The 22338-nt window shown below is 42.7% G+C and overlaps 1 protein-coding gene across 11 annotated transcripts in view; it reads right to left on the bottom strand.

The window, feature by feature from the left end:
- Positions 1 to 22338, bottom strand: part of LOC118386393 (muscleblind-like protein 2a) — a 36679-nt gene that overhangs the window by 5542 nt on the left and 8799 nt on the right. For 8 of the 11 annotated variants that reach the window (XR_008140179.1, XR_008140180.1, XM_052522967.1 and 5 more), the window contains 5 exons: positions 7300 to 7464; positions 6741 to 6965; positions 5623 to 5877; positions 1790 to 1843; positions 1209 to 1362 (listed from right to left, as the gene is read on the bottom strand). Coding sequence is in view for 9 of the 11 variants with exons in the window: in XM_052522967.1 (XP_052378927.1) it covers positions 1209 to 1362; positions 1790 to 1843; positions 5623 to 5877; positions 6741 to 6965; positions 7300 to 7464 (853 nt within the window). In the remaining 2 variants the exon portion in view is untranslated. The remainder of the gene's footprint in view (positions 1 to 1208; positions 1363 to 1789; positions 1844 to 5622; positions 5878 to 6740; positions 6966 to 7299; positions 7465 to 22338) is intronic. The other 3 variants (XM_052522970.1, XM_052522969.1, XM_052522972.1) reach the window with 1 other exon arrangement.

The following is a 22338-nucleotide window of genomic DNA, read 5'->3' as shown; positions in this document are numbered from 1 at the left end:
CATGGATTATACTCAGACAGCTGGGCTGTGGAACCATGGATTATACTCAGACAGCAGGGCTGTGGAACCATGGATTACACTCAGACAGCAGGGCTGTGGAACCATGGATTATACTCAGACAGCTGGGCTGTGGAACCATGGATTATACTCAGACAGCAGGGTTGTGGAACCATGGATTATACTCAGACAGCAGGGCTGTGGAACCATGGATTACACTCAGACAGCTGGGCTGTGGAACCATGGATTATACTCAGACAGCAGGGTTGTGGAACCATGGATTATACTCAGACAGCAGGGCTGTGGAACCATGGATTATACTCAGACAGCAGGGCTGTGGAACCATGGATTATACTCAGACAGCAGGGCTGTGGAACCATGGATTACACTCAGACAGCTGGGCTGTGGAACCATGGATTATACTCAGACAGCAGGGCTGTGGAACCATGGATTATACTCAGACAGCTGGGCTGTGGAACCATGGATTATACTCATACAGCTGGGCTGTGGAACCATGGATTATACTCAGACAGCAGGGCTGTGGAACCATGGATTATACTCAGACAGCTGGGCTGTGGAACCATGGACTATACTCATACAGCTGGGCTGTGGAACCATGGATTATACTCAAGACAGCAGGGCTGTGGAACCATGGATTATACTCAGACAGCTGGGCTGTGGAACCATGGATTATACTCAGACAGCAGGGCTGTGGAACCATGGATTATACTCAGACAGCTGGGCTGTGGAACCATGGATTATACTCATACAGCAGGGCTGTGGAACCATGGATTATACTCAGACAGCAGGGCTGTGGAACCATGGATTATACTCAGACAGCAGGGCTGTGGAACCATGGATTATACTCAGACAGCTGGGCTGTGGAACCATGGATTATACTCAGACAGCAGGGCTGTGGAACCATTGATTATACTCAGACAGCAGAGCTGTGGAACCATGGATTATACTCAGACAGCTGGGCTGTGGAACCATGGATTATACTCAGACAGCAGGGCTGTGGAACCATGGATTATACTCAGACAGCTGGGCTGTGGAGCCATTAATTATGTTCAGAGAGCTGGGCTGTGGAGCCATGAATTATATTTAGAGAGCTGGGCTGTGGAACCATGAATTATATTTAGATAGCTGGATTAAATAAAATAGCTATGGATTATACTCAGACAATTGGGCTGTAGAGCCATGGATCATACCTGTGGGATAGAACGCAGCTGTCTGCTGGAGCTGTGCATTGGCCAGAGCCTGCTGGTAGTGCAACATACTGGGGTTGAAGAAGGAGCCGGCCCCGTGGTTCTTCTCCAGTGCTGGTCTCTTTGGTAGGGGCTGCAGGCAGCCATAGGGGAATGCCTGCGGAGGACAAAAAACATGTTAACACAACACAGATAAAACACTTAACAGTAGCTCTCATGTATGTAAATAATATCACTGGCTATGAGCTTTATACTGTATGTAAATAATATCACTGGCTATGAGCTTTATACTGTATGTAAATAATATTACAATCATTGCCAAATGGTTGAGCAAAACTGTATACAACTATTACATCACAAAATAAAAAAGGTATTTATGATCAAATTAGTGAATGGCTAAAACTTCATACTGTTAATTTAACACCTATTAAATTACTGAAAGATAACTGACGTTGAATGATTCTGTACACATACTAGAGGAGTTTTAAGAAGTTATAAAAACATAAATGACAAATTAAATTACGTGAGTTGCTACAGTACAATTAATAGCTACATGCAAAGCAAAAGGTGAAAGGTCAAAGTACCAGGTCTACAGTTGCCTCGAAGGTTCGCTTCATTGCTTTGGCAGTCGACTGAGTCTTTTAATAGCAGACAGCGAGCACATGATGGCAGTGTGCCAATGGGATTCAAGCGTATTAACATACAGGTAACAGCAAGCAGAGGTGCGTCATGGGGACAGCATTGCATTGTGGATAGGTGAGAAGGAGAAAAAAAAAATCTGAATGCAGTTTACCACCACATACAAAACAATAGGCATGCACAATAAACAAATGTAACTGATTCAAGGAAACATACAACTGACTCCTGAATTAGTATGTAAGCATTTACCATACTCATTAAATATCTTAATCTAATAGAATTTAGAGTTACAACAATACTTTCCAACGACATTAGGACTGAGGTTATTTGCTAATGTAGAAAACAGAAACAGTAGTAGATCACAATATGTTCATAATTATCAAATCATTATCAAATTGAATATACAGTTTAGGCTACTAAATAAATGTTCTAGTAATGCATTAATTGACAGACAATTGCTATACCAGGATTGTACATGATACACATAAATTTGAAATAGAGACAAGAGGTAAAAGGCTAACTGGCATTAGCTAGGCGACTGTGAATTTTTTAACCTGTGAATTTTTTAACCTGTGAATTTTTTCTCTACTGAGAGCTAGGTCTGATTCATGTCATCTTGAGTGTTTTACATGTCATACTAAATAGGGAACAGAGAGAATGATATACCCACTGAATTGATGATAACTTATGTACAGAATGTGGAGCTCTGTTTATTGTGAGATTAGGTATCAAATTTGCACTTTTTGTTAAATTTATTAAACACATTGGTCATTCATCGTTTCAGCCAAAAACTGTACCTTCACTACACTACAAAATTCCTCAGCATTACAGACGTATCACTACATGACCAAAAGTATGTGGACACCTACTCGTCGAACATCTAATTTCAAAATCATGGATATTAATATGGAGTTGGTCCCCCCTTTGCTGCTATAACAACCTCCACTCTCTGGAAAGGCTGTCCACTACATGTTGGAACACTGCTGTGGATACTTGCTTCCATTCAGCACAAGAGCATTAGTGAGATCTGGCACTGATGTTGCGCGATTAGGCCTAGCTCGCAGTCGGCGTTCCAATTCATCCCAAAGGTGTTTGATATGGTTAAGGTCAGGGCTCTGTGCTGGCCAGTCAAGTTCTTAAACACCAATCTCGACAAACCATTTCTGTATGGACCTCGCTTTGTGCACAGGGCCATTGTCATGCTGAACAAGGAAAGGGCCTTCCCCAAACTGTTGACACAGAGTTGGAAGGACAGAATTGTCGAGAATGCCATGGCATGCTGTAGCGTTAAGATTTCCCTTCACTGGAACTAAGGGGCCTAGCCCAAACCATGAAAAACAGCCCCAGACCATTATTCCTCATCCACCAAACTTTACAGTTGGCACTATGCATTGGGACAGGAAGCGTTCTCCTAGCATCCGCCAAACCCTGATTCGTCCCTCGGACTACCAGATGGTGAAGAGTGATTCATCACTCCAGAAAACACATTTCCACTGTTTCAGAGTCCAATGGCGGCAAGCTTTCCACCACTCCAGCCGACGCTTGGCATTGTGCATGGTAATCTTAAGCTTGTGTGTTGCTGCTCAGCCATGAAAACCCAGTCATGGAAGCTTCCGGTGAACAGTTATTGTGCTGACGTTGCTTCCAGAGGCAGCTTGGACCTCGGTAGTGAGTGTGTGGCCTACCACTTTACAGCTGAGCCATTGTTGCTCCTCGAAGCTTCCACTTCACAATAGCAGCACTTAGTTGACCTGGGCAACGGTCTGACTTGTTGGAAAGGTGGCATCCTATGAAGGTGCCCTGTTGAAATTCACTGAGCTCTTTAGTAAGGCCAATCTACTGCCTATGTTTGTCTATTGAGATTGCATGGCTCTGTGCTCGATTTTATACACCTGTCAACAAAAGGGTGTAGTTGAAATAGTCAAATCCACTAATTTGAAGGTGTCCACATACTTTTGTATATATAGTGTATCAAGGTACTAAAGCATTTACCAACTCTAGTAATCCTTGTGCTGTAATACAACAGTATTTAAGTAATTCTGAGACCATGCAAAAAATGAAAACAGATGATAACTGATGATAAAATATATGGAGGAACAGAAAATAGCAGAGCTAGGATGGAGGATACAGAACAGTCTATGTAAGGCCAGGCATGTTGTTGTTTTTAACAGCCAAAATAGAAGTCTGAATGTGCCATTATGTGAAATGTGTACATTGTGTACATGAGAGTAATGTTGAATCAGCTATTCAAATGCTGCTGCTGCTGGAGAATTTGACTATGGATGTTTAGCAGATAGGGCTTTATTCTAAGGAACTTCTTGGAAGTTTAAGATGAAGGCAAAACCAACAGCAGAACATAGATCACAATGAAACAAGACAGTAACTGTAGAAACAGGGTTCACTTTGCAGCAGCTGGCAAATTGAACACAGATTTTCAAAAAGCATGAAAGCAAAGTGAGACGGCCAAAGCTAATCTTTAGATAAACAGCTAGGTAAAGGTTAGTTACTCAGCTAAAGGTTAGTTAATCAGCTAGGTTAGTAAAACAACTAGGTAAAGGTTAGTTAACCAGCTAGGTAAATTATAACTTTAGTTAAACAGACAGGTACAGGCGAGCATTAGTTAAATAGCTAGATAAAGGTTAGCTAACCAGCTAGGTAAAGGTTAGTTAACCAGCTAGGTAAATGTTATATTTAGTTAAACAGCTACATAAAGTTTAGTTAAATAGCTAGATAAAGGTTAGCTAACCAGCTAGGTAAAGGTTAGTTAACCAGCTAGGTAAATGTTATATTTAGTTAAACAGCTACATAAAGTTTAGCTAACCAGCTAGGTAAAGGTTATATTTAGTTAAACAGCTACATAAAGTTTAGCTAACCAGCTAGGTAAAGGTTATATTTAGTTAAACAGCTACATAAAGTTTAGTTAAACAGCTAGGTAAAGGTTAGGTAAACAGCTAGGTAAAGGCTAGCTTCAGTTAAACGGATAGGTAAAGTTTAGTGAACCAGCTAGGTAAAGGTTATATTAAGTTAAACAGCAAGGTAATGCCTAGAATTAGTTAAACAGTTAGGTAAGGGTTAGTTAAACAACTAGGTAAAAGGTTAACGTCACAAGGAGATACACAAATGTATGTTTATGCTATGTGACAGTTTAAAAGCAATTGAGGACTACTACTTACTTGGCAAATTACATTTTGAGTCTTAAGAGCATATATTAGATGTAACAATCTTTAATCTATAATGTAGCTACATTCTATATTAAAATAGGGTGGCTGGTAGCCTAGCGGTTAGGGCGTTGGTCTAGAAACAGAAAGGTCGCTAGTTCAAATGTCCGAGCTGACAAGGTGAAAAATCTGCAGATGTGCCCTTGAGCAAAGCACTTATCCCTAACTGCTCCAGGGTTGCCGTTGATAATGGCAGACCTTGGCTGTGACCCACTCTCAGGGGGAGTTGGGCTAAGCAAAAAAACACATTTCCAATTCAAACATGCACACTTGTACATGTGTGAAATAGGACAAATATAAGCACCCACTAAATTATTATTATTATTATAAATAAAGCAGTGCTCCACATTCAATAAGTTTAGCTAATCAACCAACAAAGGGTAATTGAATAGCATTAAGATAGTAGGCCTACTGACGTGAATGTAGAATGTGTTGCATTTTAAAATGAATTGGACAAGTTGCCCTTAATCAGAAGGGATGCTACAGTATTATAGTAGCTATATAGGCCAATGGTGTGTGTTCTATGCTGCTGCACATGGGTCTGGAGGGAAGCATCTTACCATGGCTGCAGCTGCTGCCTGGGCTACCACAGCCGTATGGTTGACCTGGTGTTGAGAGGATTTGATTTTGGCCTGTAAGTGTGCAGGGGGGTGGAAGTACTTGCACTTCTCCCTGGAGCAGCGCGACTTGATGTAGTCCATGCAGACGGTGACCGTGTTGTCACTGGTGTCGATCATGGGGCTGTCGCTGGGGTGGGCGAAGCGGCAGTCCGTCTCGCCTCGCGCACAGGTCCCCCGCTGGAACTCACGACACACCTACAATAGGACAACCACACAGGAAGAGATTGATGAAGTCATAGCACCCTGGAAATGTGCCCTGTTTGACAGTCAACAGGCATTCCGTGTGTACAAAACATTAGGAACACCTGCTCTTTCCATGACATAGACTGACAAGGTGAATCCATATGAAAGCTATGATCCATTATTGATGTCACTCGTTAAATCCACTTCGTATCAGTGTAGATGGAGTGGAGGAAACAGGTTAAAGAAGGATTTGACACATGGATTGTGTTTGTGTGCCATTTAGAGAGTGAATGGGCAAGACAAAATATTTAAATGCCATTGAACAGGGTATGGAAGTAGGTGCCAGGCGCACCGGTTTGTGTCAAGAACTGCACCCCTGCTGGGTTTTCCACACTCAACAGTTTCCTGTGTATCAAGAATGGTTCACCACCCAAAGGACATAAAGCCATGGGATGTGAAGACATGTGAAGCGAAGCGCATTAATGCAGTTGTGGTAAGAACTCAGGCTCCATGTTCACCCCTCACAACACAGACATGTATCTAGTCTCTGAAGAATAATGCTGCAAGGTTTTTCATGCTCAACAGTTGCCCGTGTGTATAAAGAATGGACCACCACCCAACGAACATCCAGCCAACTTGACACAACTGTGGGAAGCATTGGAGGCAAAATAGATCCAGCATCCCTGTGGAACACTTTTGACACCTTGTAGAGTCCATGCCCTGACAAATTGAGGGTGTTCTGAGGGGAAAAAGGGGGGGCTGCAACTCAATATTAGGAAGGTGTTCTCAATGTGTTGTATATTCAGTGTATTAATACAGCATATCTCAGACAATGATAAGGCCTTGTTCTTGTTTGTGTGAAGGTGATTTGATACCTCCAGTTTGTCGATGCGCAATAGCTTCTGTGAGGGGGAAGAGGAGGACGAGTTTGAGCTCTGGAGTGTGACCGGGGGGCTTCCAGGGACCATGACTGGGGTGTTGGGGAGCAGCTCTGTGGGTATCAGGCTCATCCCATGGCTCATGGAGGTCATGGGTGTAAGGTAAGGAGAGTAGCTGAGACCTGGGCTCGTACCAAGCCCCTGGGTGACATTGAACGCAGGCTGTAAAAGAGAAGGGACAGCAGTCAGTACAGACACTACTATACATCTGAAATGAAGGATCTGAGTTTTGGGATTGTGTATAATTAAGCAATAAGGCACGAGGAGGTGTGGTATATGGCCAATATACCATGACTAAAGGCTGTTTTTACGCACAACGCAACGCGGAGTGCCTGGATACAGCCTTTAGCCGTGGTATATTGGCCATATATCACCAACCCCCGAGGTGCCTTATTGCTATTATAAACCCGTGGGTTACGGCCTGATATACCACAGCTGTCAGCCAATCAGCATTCAGGGCTCAAACCACCCAGTTTATAATATGTACTGTACTTACTACAGGCTGCATGCTCGTGCCTGGGATCATGAAGTGCATCTGCTGGGCCAGCATGGCTGCTGCCGTCTTCTGCTGGATGAGGTTGTTGCGTCCGTTAATCTCTAGCTGGGTTTTTAAATGAGAAGGTGGATGAAGGTACTTACAGTTTTCTCTTGAACAACGACCCTGGAATAAGAGTAAGAACAAAAGAAAGATAACTATTAGACTAGATAAAAACCCTTAAACGTAGGCCTAAGCCTATGAGCCTAGAGCTTTATAAATATAATATACATATTTATTTTACAAAAAGTGAAGCATCATTACTGGACAGGGTCACTATAATTCATTGACAACCATGGAAAGCGACAAAAGACATCCATTAAACCAAGACACAAAAGACCATTCATGAAAGATTCATGTTGAGCCTCAAATCATGTCCTGACGATGCAGTAGCCCACGCCCCTAACAAACCAAGACCATTCAGCTCAGAGGACAGGACACTAATGCAATATCAGGAAACTCAATCACAGTGACACAGAATCACACCTTCACACTTGAAATGCTTTTCTGTGGGGACAGATAGTATGGTAGTTTGGCTGATACTATTGTTGTTGCAGAGGCAGTATGATTCACAGAGGAGCACACTGCGCCCCAAGACAAATGCACACAAGAGATGGATGCCTGTAGAGCAGGTATTCCCAAACTGGGGTACGCGCAAATGCCGTCAGTGGTACAGCAAATAACAATGTGATTCAAATGTTTTATTATTATTTATTTTTTTAAATCACATTGTCAAACAGTCCATTTATATTTTCCAACGGGGCTATACATTTGGGTGAGTTTTTTTCCCCCTCGCCTGAGAAGCCTTGTTTCACTGCCCAAAATAAAAATGTAACCATCTAGTGTTCAGTAAAAAGAAAAAACACAATGTCAAATACAGGTAGCCTAGTCAAATAATTAACATCCAATCACATTAACCGTTACTCTCTCTCGGGAATTCCAATAAAGGTCCGTATGTTGCCAAACGTAGCTGCTGCACATTCCGTTTGCTCGAAAATTGATAAATGGTAAAAAGAAAGTAAGGCCCGCGTCCATAGACACATACCAGCTCTACTGGTAGTACAGCTACTACCAGCAGTACCACACCTGCACCCGTCGACCACACAAGTTGTTCTGCTTCCACGAGCACATCCAATGCTAGCATCAGTAATTCTACATTTGTTGTTAGCCCAGCTAGCATGGACACTGACAGTCTACAGGACATCTACTTTGTGCATGACAATAACTTTTTCCAACAATTGTTTACAGACAGATTATTTCACTTATAATTCACTGGATCACAATTCCAGTGGGTCAGAAGTTTACATACACATCATGGGAAAATCAAAAGAAATCAGTCAAGACCTGAGATAAAAAAAAATGGTACATCGCCACAAGTCTGGTTCAAACTTGGGAGCAATTTCCAAACGCCTGAAGGTACCACTCACATCTGTACAAACAAAAGTATGTAAGTATAAACACCATGGGACCACGCAGCCATCATACAGCTCAGGAAGGAGACGCGTTCTGTCTCCTAGAGATGAACGTACTTTGGTGCGAAAAATGCAAATCAATCCCAAAACAGCAGCAAAGGACATTGTAAAGATGCTGGAGGAAACAGGTACAAAAGTATCTATATCCACAGTAAAACAAGTCCTATATCGACATAACCTGAAAGGCTGCTCAGCAAGGAAGAAGCCACTGCTCCAGAGTTGCAAAGAAAAAGCCATATCTCAGACTGGTCAATAAAAATAAAAGATCAAGCATCCCGGAGTCGCCTCTTCACTGTTGATGTTGAGACTGGTGTTTTGCGGGTACTATTTAATGAAGCTGCCAATTGAGAACTTGTTTCTCAAACTAGACATTCTAATGTACTTGTTCTTGCTCAGTTGTGCACCGGGGCCTCCCACTCCTCTTTCTATTCTGGTTAGAGACGGTTTGCACTGTTCTGTGAACCAAGTAGTACACAGTGTTGTTCGAGATCTTTCGTTTCTTGGCAATTTCTCACATGGAATAGCCTTAAATTCTCAGGACAAGAATAGACTGACTAGTTTCAGAAGAAAGTGCTTTGTTTCTGGCCATTTTGAGTCTGTAATCAAACCAACAAATGCTGATGCTCCAGATACTCAACTAGTCTAAAGGCCTGTTTGATTGCTTCTTTAATCAGAACAACATCTTTTTAGCTGTGCTAACAAAATTGCAAATGGGTATTCTAATGATCAAATAGCCTTTTTATGATAAACTTGGATTAACCTACACAACATACTATTGGAACACAGGAGTGATGGTTGCTGATAAATGGGTCTCTGTATGCCTATTTAGATATTCCATTTAAAAAAAAAAAATCTGTCGTTTCCAGCTACAATAGTAATTTACATTAACAATGTCTAAACTGTTTAGAGATCAATTTGATGTTATTTTAAATGGACAAAAAAAAGTATGATCTTTCAATAACAAGGACATTTCTAAATGTCCCCAAACTTTTGAACAGTAGTGTACATCTAGTTTGACCGACGGTGCACATTGACCGTGGCGTGTGCAGAAAGTAGCCCATCACAACTTTTTCCAACTGATCTGTCTATAGCGCCTGCTAAATTCAGGGCATCAATGTTGTTGAGAAAAGAAGCAAAACTTTTGTGGTTCTCGATGGCTAAAGTTATATCTTTCAAAACAGCTGCAGTAAGAAGGACTATCAACATATATTGAGCAGCTGACATTATAGACAGAAACATGCTACATGTCAGACCAATCTAAACTCATCCCCTGGCATGTCCAGCCCATCCATTATATCAGCCAATCATGGCTAGTGGGAAGGATCCTGCCTTTTCCGTGGCTAAACCAACTAGGCTCTTAATTTAACCATTTTATTTGTATTTACAGATGGAACACAAGTTTGTTACCAAGGCACATGAAAGTTCACATGAAACGCATTTTTGCAAAAAAGAATAAAGCCGTTCAAATGCCTCTCCTGTGAAGTAGTGACATGCAACATATGCCTAGCTTCCTGAAACAGGTCACATATTGACGTGAATACACACTGGGTGTACAAAACATTAAGAACACCTTCCTAATAGTGAGTTGCACCCCCCATTTTACCCTCATAACAGCCTCAATTTGTTGGGGAATGGACTCTACAACGTGACGAAAGTGTCCAACAGGGATGCATGTTGACTCCAATGCTTCCCACAGATGTGGTAAGATGGCTGGATGTCCTTTGGGTGGAGGACCATTCTTGACACAGACACACACACACACACACACACACACACACACACACACACACACACACACACACACACACACACACACACACACACACACACACACACACACACACACAGGAAACTGTTGAGCATGAAAAACCTAGTGTGAAAAAGTCACACCAATAAGGGATCATAGCATTCACTTGGTCAGATTGTGTCATGGAAAGAGCAGGTGTTCTTTATGTTTTATACACTCAGTGTACATTATTCAAGTTGAGATGAAATGTCAAATCAATATGCAGTGCTTAGGCCAGGAGTGGATAAATAACCAATGATAACGACATTAGCAGCACGAAAGGTCTCTGGGAGACCCAAGCAAAATGTGCGGATACAGTACGAGCCTATAGATTTATATAAATTGAGTGAGCATAAAACAGGTATAGATGAGGTACTGTAAATGTCTGGGGTCATTCTGGGTTTAATGCCATTATCTTAATACAATAATATTTTCATCTGTACAATCCATTACCTTTCAGCTCTTCTGCTTACATATTTACTGGTCCTCAACACATTAAAAGGGAGCGTACAGTCTTATGGGGGCACAGCATGGTCTTAGGGGTGAAAAAACGAATGTACTGTATCTCTCTGTAAAGTAGTCCTTCACTCAGTCCGTCTCTGTAAAGTAGTCCTTCACTCAGTCCGTCTCTGTAAAGTAGTCCTTCTCTCAGTCAGTCTCTGTAAAGAAGTCCTTCACTCAGTCCGTCTCTGTAAAGTAGTCCTTCACTCAGTCCGTCTCTGTAAAGTAGTCCTTCACTCAGTCCGTCTCTGTAAAGCAGTCCTTCACTCAGTCCGTCTCTGTAAAGTAGTCCTTCTCTCAGTCAGTCTCTGTAAAGAAGTCCTTCACTCAGTCAGTCTCTGTAAAGCAGTCCTTCTCTCAGTCCGTCTCTGTAAAGCAAGCCTTCTCCCAGTCCGTCTCTGTAAAGCAAGCCTTCTCTCAGTCCGTCTCTGTAAAGCAGTCCTTCACTCAGTCCGTCTCTGTAAAGCAGTCCTTCACTCAGTCCGTCTCTGTAAAGTAGTCCTTCATTCAGTCAGTCTCTGTAAAGTAGTCCTTCACTCAGTCCGTCTCTGTAAAGTAGTCCTTCACTCAGTCCGTCTCTGTAAAGTAGTCCTTCACTCAGTCCGTCTCTGTAAAGCAGTCCTTCACTCAGTCCGTCTCTGTAAAGTAGTCCTTCACTCAGTCCGTCTCTGTAAAGTAGTCCTTCACTCAGTCCGTCTCTGTAAAGTAGTCCTTCTCTCAGTCCGTCTCTGTAAAGCAGTCCTTCACTCAGTCCGTCTCTGTAAAGTAGTCCTTCACTCAGTCCGTCTCTGTAAAGTAGTCCTTCACTCAGTCCGTCTCTGTAAAGTCAGTCCGTCTCTGTAAAGCAGTCCTTCTCAGTCCGTCTCTGTAAAGCAGTCCTTCACTCAGTCCGTCTCTGTAAAGTAGTCCTTCACTCAGTCCGTCTCTGTAAAGTAGTCCTTCACTCAGTCCGTCTCTGTAAAGTAGTCCTTCACTCAGTCCGTCTCTGTAAAGTAGTCCTTCACTCAGTCCGTCTCTGTAAAGTAGTCCTTCACTCAGTCCGTCTCTGTAAAGTAGTCCTTCTCTGTAAAGTAGTCCTTCTCTGTAAAGTAGTCCTTCTCTCAGTCTGTCCTCGGCTCCATTACATCTTTCGCCTGCTTGTTTTCTGTGACAGTTTTGTTCCTAGTGTGAAATGTTAAGGATTGGTGGAGTTCCCTTCCCTTTCACAAGTGGACTCTGTCAACCCCTGGTCCACCCCTCTGGTGTCCTTGGCTAGCCCTCAGTGCACTGCTGTTCTAGAACAAACGTTAAAAATCTTGTATTGACAGAACAGGATTTAGGCTACACTGGCTTTTAATAATGTAGAATTCTGAGATTAAAATTAAATTATGTTTCATCTATCCTAATGTCAAAGAAAGTCACTTTCAATATGGGGCAGATGTTCAGTGATCAATTTACAGATTGATTATCAATTTGTCATATCACACATTGTCTCAGATTACAGAGTATGAGGCGAATACCTGACTTCCACAATTGCTAGGCTATTTGGAGGAGATATAACTCAGAGTAACAGAGAAGGTTTTATTTTTCCCTTGGCGTAAACCCACCACATCTTAAAACAGGCTTCACAATATATGATCTACCAGGCGCTAAAAGTACAAGCCCATGAAACACAAGAGCCATTTTTGTGATGTACTGTATCTGGTGGCAGCTCTGTACATACATTTTCACTAGCAAGGCAGCAGACGTGGAGCAGACAAATCAGACTAATCTCAGTATAACAGTGTGCTGTACTGCGCTGGCCACCCCACCCACACACTGAATGTTAAACACCATGCAATAAAACAAGACCAGAAAAGCTGAAGGAGCAGCCTGCACAAAATACACAATTAATATTTGCTCCTCAGTGCTGGTTGGGATGTAGGTTAATGGGGATTAAAAGTGATTCTGAGCAGAGACATGTAATAAGGCTTTCAGCTTTAGTCCCATGCCCAGCACAGAATAAAAATTGGCGTTTCTCATCACATTCCAGCAAAAGAATAGTCAGTCATTCTGGTGTCAGCCTAGTTTAAACCACCTAAAGTCTTCTAATCTCATCCCCCCCAAATGTGTCAGGAGAAAATTAGGCCTAGATTCAGTTCACACTTCACAGCTGTCAGTACAATGATACAGAAACAGTAAAGGACTCCATTCTGTTGGTCAGATGGCAGGGTTTAGCTTAGGCTACATCCTGTTGTGTTGGAAGGTAACTGTAGTGACCTACACAGTAGTTGAGGAAAGCATGACCTACATTTTAAATTTTCAGAGTGCTATAGTTAAGCAATAAGGCCCGAGGGGGTGTGGTATATGGCTAATATACCACAGCTAAGGGCTGTCATTATGCCCAACGCAACGCGGAGTGCCTGGACACAGCCCTTGGCCATGGTATATTGGCCATATACAGTGCCTTGCGAAAGTATTCGGCCCCCTTGAACTTTGCGACCTTTTGCCACATTTCAGGCTTCAAACATAAAGATATAAAACTGTATTTTTTTGTGAAGAATCAACAAGTGGGACACAATCATCACAATCACACAATCATGATCCAAAACATAAAGCAAAATCTACAATGGAATGGTTCAAAAATAAACATATCCGGGTGCTAGAATGGCCAAGTCAAAGTCCAGACCTGAATCCAATCGAGAATCTGTGGAAAGAACTGAAAACTGCTGTTCAAAAATGCTCTCCATCCAACCTCACTGAGCTCGAGCTGTTTTGCAAGGAGGAATGGGAAAAAAATGTCAGTCTCTCGATGTGCAAAATTGATAAAGACATACCCCAAGCGACTTACAGCTGTAATCGCAGCAAAAGGTGGCGCTACAAAGTATTAACTTAAGGGGGCTGAATAATTTTGCACGCCCAATTTTTCAGTTTTTGATTTGTTAAAAAAGTTTGAAATATCCAATAAATGTCGTTCCACTTCATGATTGTGTCCCACTTGTTGTTGATTCTTCACAAAAAAATAGTTTTATATCTTTATGTTTGAAGCCTGAAATGTGGCAAAAGGTCGCAAAGTTCAAGGGGGCCGAATACTTTCGCAAGGCACTGTACCACAAACCCCCGAGGTGCCTTATTGCTATTATAAACTTGTTACCAACGTAATTACAGCAGTAAAAATAAATGTTTATACCCCGGCTGTCAGCCAATCACATTCAGGGCTGAAACCACCCAGTTTATAGCTGGTAATAACACATGTACAACCTAATAGGCTTGCGTAGGCTGAAAGATCTGAAGGCTAAGCTAACTTGTAGGTTAAGCTAACCTGTATGCTAAGCTAACCTGTAGGCTAAGCTAACCTGTAGGCTAAGCTAACCCGTAGGCTAAGCTAACCTAGGCAAGGCACAACGACTTAAGCATCCATCCAACTGAATGAAATGTTTACTACTCACTGCTTTTGCATCAACTGGAGCAACTAGTTTCACAATAAGCTCATCATCATACACTATATATACACAAAAGTGCGTGGACAAGTTGTAGAAACATCTCAAGGATGATCAATGGAAACAGGATGTACCTGAGCTCAATTTCGAGTCTCATAGCAAAGGGTCTGAATACTTACAGTACCGGTCAAAAGTTTGAAAACACCTACTCAATCAAGGGTTCTTCTTTAGTTGTACCATTTTCTTAGTTGTAGAATAATAGTGAAGATATCAAAACTATGAAATAACACATATGGAATCGTGTAGTAACCAAAAAAGTGTTAAACAAATCAAAATATATTTCAGATTTTAGACTCTTCAAAACAGCCACCTTTTGCCTTGATGACAGCTTTGCACACTCTTGGCATTCTCTCAAGCAGCTTCACCTGGAATGCTTTTCCAACCGTCTTGAAGGAGTTCCCATATAAGCGGAGCACTTGATGACTGTTTTTCCTTCACTCTCCGGTCCAACTCATCCCAAACCATCTCAATTGGGTTGAGGTCGGGGATTGTGGAGGCCAGGTCATCTGATGTAGCAATCTGTCACTCTCCTTCTTGGTCAAATAGCCTTTCCACAGCCTGGAGGTGTGTTGGGTCATTGTCCTGTTGAAAAACAAATGATAGTGGAACTAAGCACAAACCAGATGGGATGGTGTATCGCTGCAGAATACTGTGGTAGCCATGCTAGTTAAGTGTGCCCTGAATTCTAAATAAATCAGACAGTGTCACCAGAAAAGCACCCCCACACCATCACACCTCCTCCATGCTTCAAGGTGGGAACTACACATGCGATCATCTGTTCACCTACTCTGCATCTCAAAGACACGGCGGTTGGAACAAACATTACAAATGTGGACTCATCAGACCAAAGACAGATTTCCAGCGGTCTAATGTCCATAGCTCGTGTTTCTTGGCCCAAGCAAAATTCTTCTTCTTATTGGTGTCCTTTAGTAGAAGTTTCTTTGCAGCAATTTGACCATGAAGGCCTGATTCACACAGTCTCCTCTGAACAGGTGATGTTGACATGTGTCTGTTACTTGAACTCTATGAAGCATTTATTTGGGCTTCTATTTCTGAGGCTGGTAACTCTTATGAACGTATCCTCTGCAGCAGAGGTAATTCTGGGTCTTCCTTTCCCTGTGGCTGTCCTCATGACAGCCAGTTTCATCATAGCGCTTGATGGTGTTTACGACTGCACTTGAACAAAATGTCAAAGTCCTTGAAATGTTCCTGGTTGACTGACCTTCATGTCTTAAAGTAATGATGACTGTCGTTTCACTGCTTATTTGAGCTGTTCTTGCCATAATACGGACTTGGCCAAATCTTATGAATACCCCCTGCCTTGTCACAACACAATTGACTAACTCAAACGCATTAAGAAGGAAGGAAATTACACAAATGAACATTTTACAAGGCATACCTGTTAATTGGAATGCATTCCATGTGACTATCTCATGAAGCTGGTTGAGAGAATGCCAAGAGTGTGCAAAGCTACCATCAAGACAAAGGGTGGCTGCTTTGAAGAATCTCATATATAAAATATATTATGATTTGTTTAACACCTTTTTGGTTACTGCATGATTCAACATGTGTTATTTCCTAGTTTTGACATCTTCACGACTATTCTACAAGAAAAACCCTTGAATGAGTAGGTGTGTCCAAACTCTTGACTGGTGCTGTACATTTTTTAAATAAATTTGCAAACATTTCTAAAAACCTGTTTTTGCATTGTCATTTTAGGGTATTGTATGTAGACTGATGAGGAAAAATTATAATTCAATACATTTTAGAATAAGGCTGTAACCGAACAAAATGTGAAAATGGCAATGGTACGAATACTTTCCGAAAATATTCAGACCCCTTCTCTTTTTCCACATTTAGTTACAGCCTTATTTTAAAATTGGATGACATACTTTTTCCTCAATCTACACACAATTCCCCATAATGACAAAAGCAAAAACAGGTTTTTAGACATTTTAATACATGTCAAAATAAAAATATGAAATCACATTTACATAAGTATTCAGACCCTTTACTCAGTACTTTGTTGAAGCACTTTTGCAGTGATTACAGCCTAGAGTGTTATTGGGTATGACACTACAAGCTTGCCACACCTGTATCTCCCAATCTTTTTGGCAGGTCCTCTCAAGCTCTGTCTGGTTGGATGAGGAGTGTTGCAGCACAGCTATTTTCAGGTCTCTCCAGAGAAGTTCGATGGGGTTCAAGTCCGGGCTCTGGCTGGGCCACTCAAGGACTCAAGGACATTTAGAGACTTGTCCCGAAGCCAGTCCAAAGAGTACAATCTTAGTTTCATCAGATCAGAGAATCTTGTTTCTCATGATCAGAGCCTTTAGGTGCCTTTTGGCAAACTCCAAGTGGGCTGTCATGTGCCTTTTACTGAGGAGTGGCTTCCATCTGGCCACTCTACCATAAAGACCTAATTGGTGGAGTGCTGCAGAGATGGTGTTCTGCATGGAAGATTATCCCATCTCTACAGAGGAACTCTGGAGCTCTGTCAGAGTGACCATCTGGTTCTTGGTCACCTCCCAGACCAAGGCCCTTCTCCCCCGATTGCTCAGTTGCCCTGGCAGGGCAGACAGCTCTAGGAAACGTCTTGGTGGTTCCAAACTTCTTCCATTTAAGAATGATGGAGGCCACTGTGTTGTTGGGGACCTTCAATGCTGCATAATTTTTTTGGTACCCTTCCCAAGATCTGTGTCCTTCGACCTCATGTCTTGGTATTTGCTCTGACATGCCAACTGTGGGACCTTATGTATTCCTTTCCAAATCACGTCCAATCAATTGAATTTACAAAAGGTGGACTCCAATCAAGTTGCAGAAACATCTCAAGGATGATCAATGGAAACAGAAAGCACCAGAGCTATATTTTGTGTCTGATAGCAAAGGGTCTGAGGTATCTCTGTTTTTTTATATAAATGAGCAAACATCTAAATAAAAAACTGGTTTTCCCCCTACTACAATTCCAGGGGGTTGCCTGCCTCTTATCTGAGGCATGAGAAGCCATGCCTTTCTCACTTGCTGATTTCCCCCCCAGAAACAGGGTTGGGCATCAGGCCTTGTTCCTCCCACTGCTCACAGCCTAACCCAACACTGCTGTGCGTTGGCTGGCTGGGGGTTGGCTGGCTGGGGGCTGGCTGCTAGCTCCAGGCATGAGCAGCACTTTTCCCTTCTCTGCTCAGTCTTCAGAGGCTTCCTCCGACCCAGCTTCAGCACAGTCTCCTGGGACCAGCCCACAGGAAACAGCTCCTTTCAGTCAGATCATGACTGATAGCCAGCCCCCAGGCAGCCAGCCAGCCACCAAGCCAGCCCCCAGCAACCAGCCAGCACAGCAGTGTTGGGTTAGGCTATGAGCAGTGGGAGAAACAAGGCCTGATTCCCAACCCGGTTTCTGGGGAGGAAATCATCAGGTCAGAAAGGCGTCCTGCTTCTCATCCTGTTGATTCAGATAAGAGGCAGGCAACCCCCTGGAATTGCTATGAGACTCGAAATTGAGCTCAGGTGCATCCTCTTTCCATTGATCATCCTTCAAATGTTTCTACAACTGGACTGGAGTCCACCTGTGGTAAATTCTATTGATTGGACATGATTTGGAAAGGCACACATCTGTTTATATAAGGTTCCACAGTTGGCAATGCATGTCAGAGCAAAAACCAAGCCATGAGGTCGAAGGAATGTGTTATACCCCCAATACATGCTAACTAACCTCTGACCATTACAATAACATGGGAGTTTCGCATTTTTGGGGTGTATGATATTTGTGCATCTGTAACTTTCTCACTCTTAATTAGTCACTATTTATTCAGGACTATCCATAATCATGGTGGCATCCTCATCAATGTAGAAGAGTTTAGAAACATATTATATATTTTTTTACAATAAGTTACTCCAAAATAATACAATACATTATTTACCATTAATTTCTATTGGGCACAAAATATTCTGAAACACAACCAAAACAAACAGCAAATCCAATACGTATTTTTAATGGACTAAAGCTTTCAATGTAAACTTAAACCAGATATAAACTATGTAGAAAAGGACCTATATATATATATTTTTTTTATCTTTGAGAACTATCACCTAAATAAAAGCCCGACATTCGGGGACAATTGGAAATGCCAAAAACAATGAAATTAGTAGGGCTGTGACGATACCATTGTCAAAATATATTATAATATAAAAATAAAAACATGAAGCTGACCATACTCTTTTTGACCTTTAAAAACCTGCTGTATGTAAAATATTGTTTGCTATAAGCTTGGGAAATAAATTAATGTTGACTCAGGATGACAATATAATGATGTTTGTTTCCAACATCAGGGCTGTTTTCCTAAACTTAAATCCACTTTGTGTTTTGTTTTCATTCCACGATACGAGCGAGCATCGCGATACTGGTGTCCTCCAGGCCTAGAATTTAGAAGTATTGATTTTGATATTATGTTTGAGCAAAATAACACAGCATTGCCATGGCAAAATGCATAGAATTGCAGGAAATTTGCTTTAAAACTGCAACAAAAATTCTCAGCTCCATTAAATCATATGTAGAATTACAGGAAATGTCTTTTAAAACAGCAACATTTTCTCCCAATGCCACGCCCCCTTGCCACTCCCACTGCCACGCCCACCACCTTCGCCCCTTTTTAAACTAGAAAAAACCCTGGTAGTTACTATCATGCATGGATTTCTGCTGGGATAGTGGAATCCCATGCAGTTAAGCATGTTAGGGGAAGAGTCACGACGGGAACAGCCTTGTAACAACCATAAGAGGAGATGCTTACTCACCAGTGGTTCAGAGTTAGTCCTAAGCTCCAGTCAGTGTTTATTAAAATGGTTCACCTCCAAAATAATTTATCAGATTACTTTTGTTATGGGAGGATAAAGGAGTAAGCCCATCATCAAATTTACAAACTGAACACACACTGGTTTATGATATTACATCCAAACTGTCAACGTGGGCCATTATGGCTTGCCTATCATTCAGTTTACTGAAGCACACATAACTCGAGCGACAAGGTAGCGGGCGGATAGACCATTGGGAAAGTAACAAAGGTCACTGGATCGAATCCCGAGCTGACAAGGTGTCAAATCTTTTAATGTGCCCTTGAGCAAAGCACTTAACCCTAATTGCTCCAGAGTTACCATTAATAATGGAATAGCCTCTGGCCATGACACCGCTCTACGAGGACCTCTCAGGGGAAGCTGGGTCATGCAAAAAACACATTACCAATTTACACGTGAAATAGGTCAAATATAAAACACAAATATAAAAACACAGACAAAATGATTTATTATTATTATCAATATGAATTGTGGGCTAGGCTAAATCAGTGGAAACCACAGTCAAAGCTGAGCCAATGGAAGTGTCGGGAACAGACAACACTCAAGTTACTCTCTTTAACAACAGGCTATTCAACAGAATAGTGACATCATCACATGACTGAGGCGTTTGTATATTTTCTAGCCAATCTCTTCCCATCCCCCTTCCATCGGCTAACAACAGATCCTCTCTCTCTCTCTTAACACTGCAGATAGTCGTACACGTTTTAGGCTAAGATTTAACCCCTATTATCGTCGGGGATTGTCGTTCAAGCAAATCAAAATCCTGATTATGATTAGGAATCATTAGCCTATTTCAATTGAACCTCAGCAGGAAATCAATAAATTATAGGACCCAGAAGTGATGACATTTAGCCTAGTGTCATTCAAATCAGTTCAAGTGTCGTCAAAAAACAACAACTGAATACTCTCTCATTAGAAGAGCAACGGTGACATAACAATTCAGACAATACTGGCTGAATTGAAGAGTGTGGGTGGGTTGAGAAAGAGAGGATGTTGGCTAAAGGCATTAATGTAGCCTTGCTAGCACACCTCAATATTTCAGAATAAACAACAACAACAAAAAGTTAAAGATGCAATACGCAAAAATAGCTGTGTCATGTCCTGGTTGCTAAAATTCAAAATCATTTTCCTAAATTCTGTTTGTGCCAAAACAAGTTGTGTATAGTGTAGAGAATCATTGTACCATCTAAACCACTGTGAAATAGATTTTAATTAAACCAAAACTCTTGCATTTTCAGCTGGTGTACAAAACCAAAAGTAAAAGACAGCACAAAGAACATATCTACCACTTCTTAGACTTGCCTTCAATGAGAATGACATATCTACAACACACATTTCTATGTGAATTTGCTCAGATCATCCAAAAAGTTACATATTGCAGCTTTAAGAAAAAATAAATAAATTGGAGAACGAGAGTTGTACACTCAATATACTGTCCCCAGTCGTAAAACCTTGTCCACCTACACTTCAAACTTAATTCAGATGCACACAAGTCTCTATTATGAAAAATCTGTAAGTTCTGAGTAGACTTCCCCCAAGGTTCTATCACCAGCCTTGTGATGTGATGACTCCAGTCTCAGAGGGCCCAGTAAGTAGCTGTCACATGAGTTGGATGGTAGGTATACAAGAATTGGAGGACAAGCAGCTCAATGCCTACACTGTTCTGGAATGAGCTTGGGCAACAGTGTGACTCTTTATAAGATTAATGGCTGGGCAACTAGTCAGCCCCTAAATTCCCTGCCACCAGTGGAGGCTGCTGAGGGGAGGACAGCTCATAATAAATATCTGGAATGGAGTCAATGGAATGGTATCAAACACATCAAAGACATGGTTGATGCCACTCCATTGACTCCGCTCAGGACATAATTATGAGCCGTCCTCCCCTCAGCAGCCACCACTGCCCTGCCACCCATAGCAATAAGAAAAAGTGACTTGCAACACTATCTCAGTCTTTTAAACCCTTCAAAAAAGGACCAAAACCTAAAGAGGCATTTTGGAAAATAGGTCCTTTGTAGCAATTCCTACTGATGGTTGGCTGAGCACCAGTCTTGACCAACCAGGCCCTTTGCCCTGACACAGCATGTTTAAAATGGCCAGTGGAGGTAAGGAGATGATTGAACATCAGAATAATCCAGTGGCCAGCATTGTGTTGCGGTGGCAGTGTTAGCTTCTCTGTGGAATAACCCCAGCCGCAGACAGCCAGGCCCAGCAGACCGTCAGGCCCAGCCAGGCCCGCAGACAGCCAGGCCCAGCATCCGCAGACGGCCTGTGGCTGGGCTTGACTCGCAGACAGCCAGGCCAAGCCGCAGACAGCCAGGCCCAGCCGCAGGCACAGTCGCAGACAATCAGCCCCATCCGCAGACAGTCAAGCCCAGCTGCAGGCCCAGCCGTAGACAGCCAGGCCCGGCAGCAGACAGCGAAGCCCAGTCACAGGCTCAGATGCAGAAAGCCAGGCCCAGCCACAGACAGTCAAGCCCGGCGGCAGACAGCCAGCACTATCCGCAGACAGCCAGCCCCACCCGCAGACAGCCAGGCCCAGGAGCAGACAGCCAGGCCCAGGAGCAGACAGCCAGCCCCACCCGTAGACAGCCAGCCCCACCCGTAGACAGCCAGGCCCAGGAGCAGACAGCCAGGCCCAGGAGCAGACAGCCAGGCCCAGGAGCAGACAGCCAGGCCCAGGAGCAGACAGCCAGGCCCAGGAGCAGACAGCCAGGCCCAGCAGCAGGCAGCCAGGCCCAGCAGCAGACAGCCAGGCCCAGCAGCAGACAGCCAGGCCCAGCAGCAGACAGCCAGGCCCAGCAGCAGACAGCCAGGCCCAGCAGCAGGTGAGAGGGAGAATGCAGTAATCCCACTGGAAGTCAGCACAAGGCTATATAGCCTGCACCCCATGGGGCGTAGTAGTGTGGGATGTCCACATTTGCTTAGAATAAACAGTACAGTACAG

The sequence above is a fragment of the Oncorhynchus keta genome, chromosome 7 (genome assembly GCF_023373465.1).
Source record: "Oncorhynchus keta strain PuntledgeMale-10-30-2019 chromosome 7, Oket_V2, whole genome shotgun sequence".
In the NCBI taxonomy this organism is placed as follows: Eukaryota; Metazoa; Chordata; class Actinopteri; order Salmoniformes; family Salmonidae; genus Oncorhynchus; species Oncorhynchus keta.
This window is presented reverse-complemented; position numbering and strand designations above follow the sequence as displayed.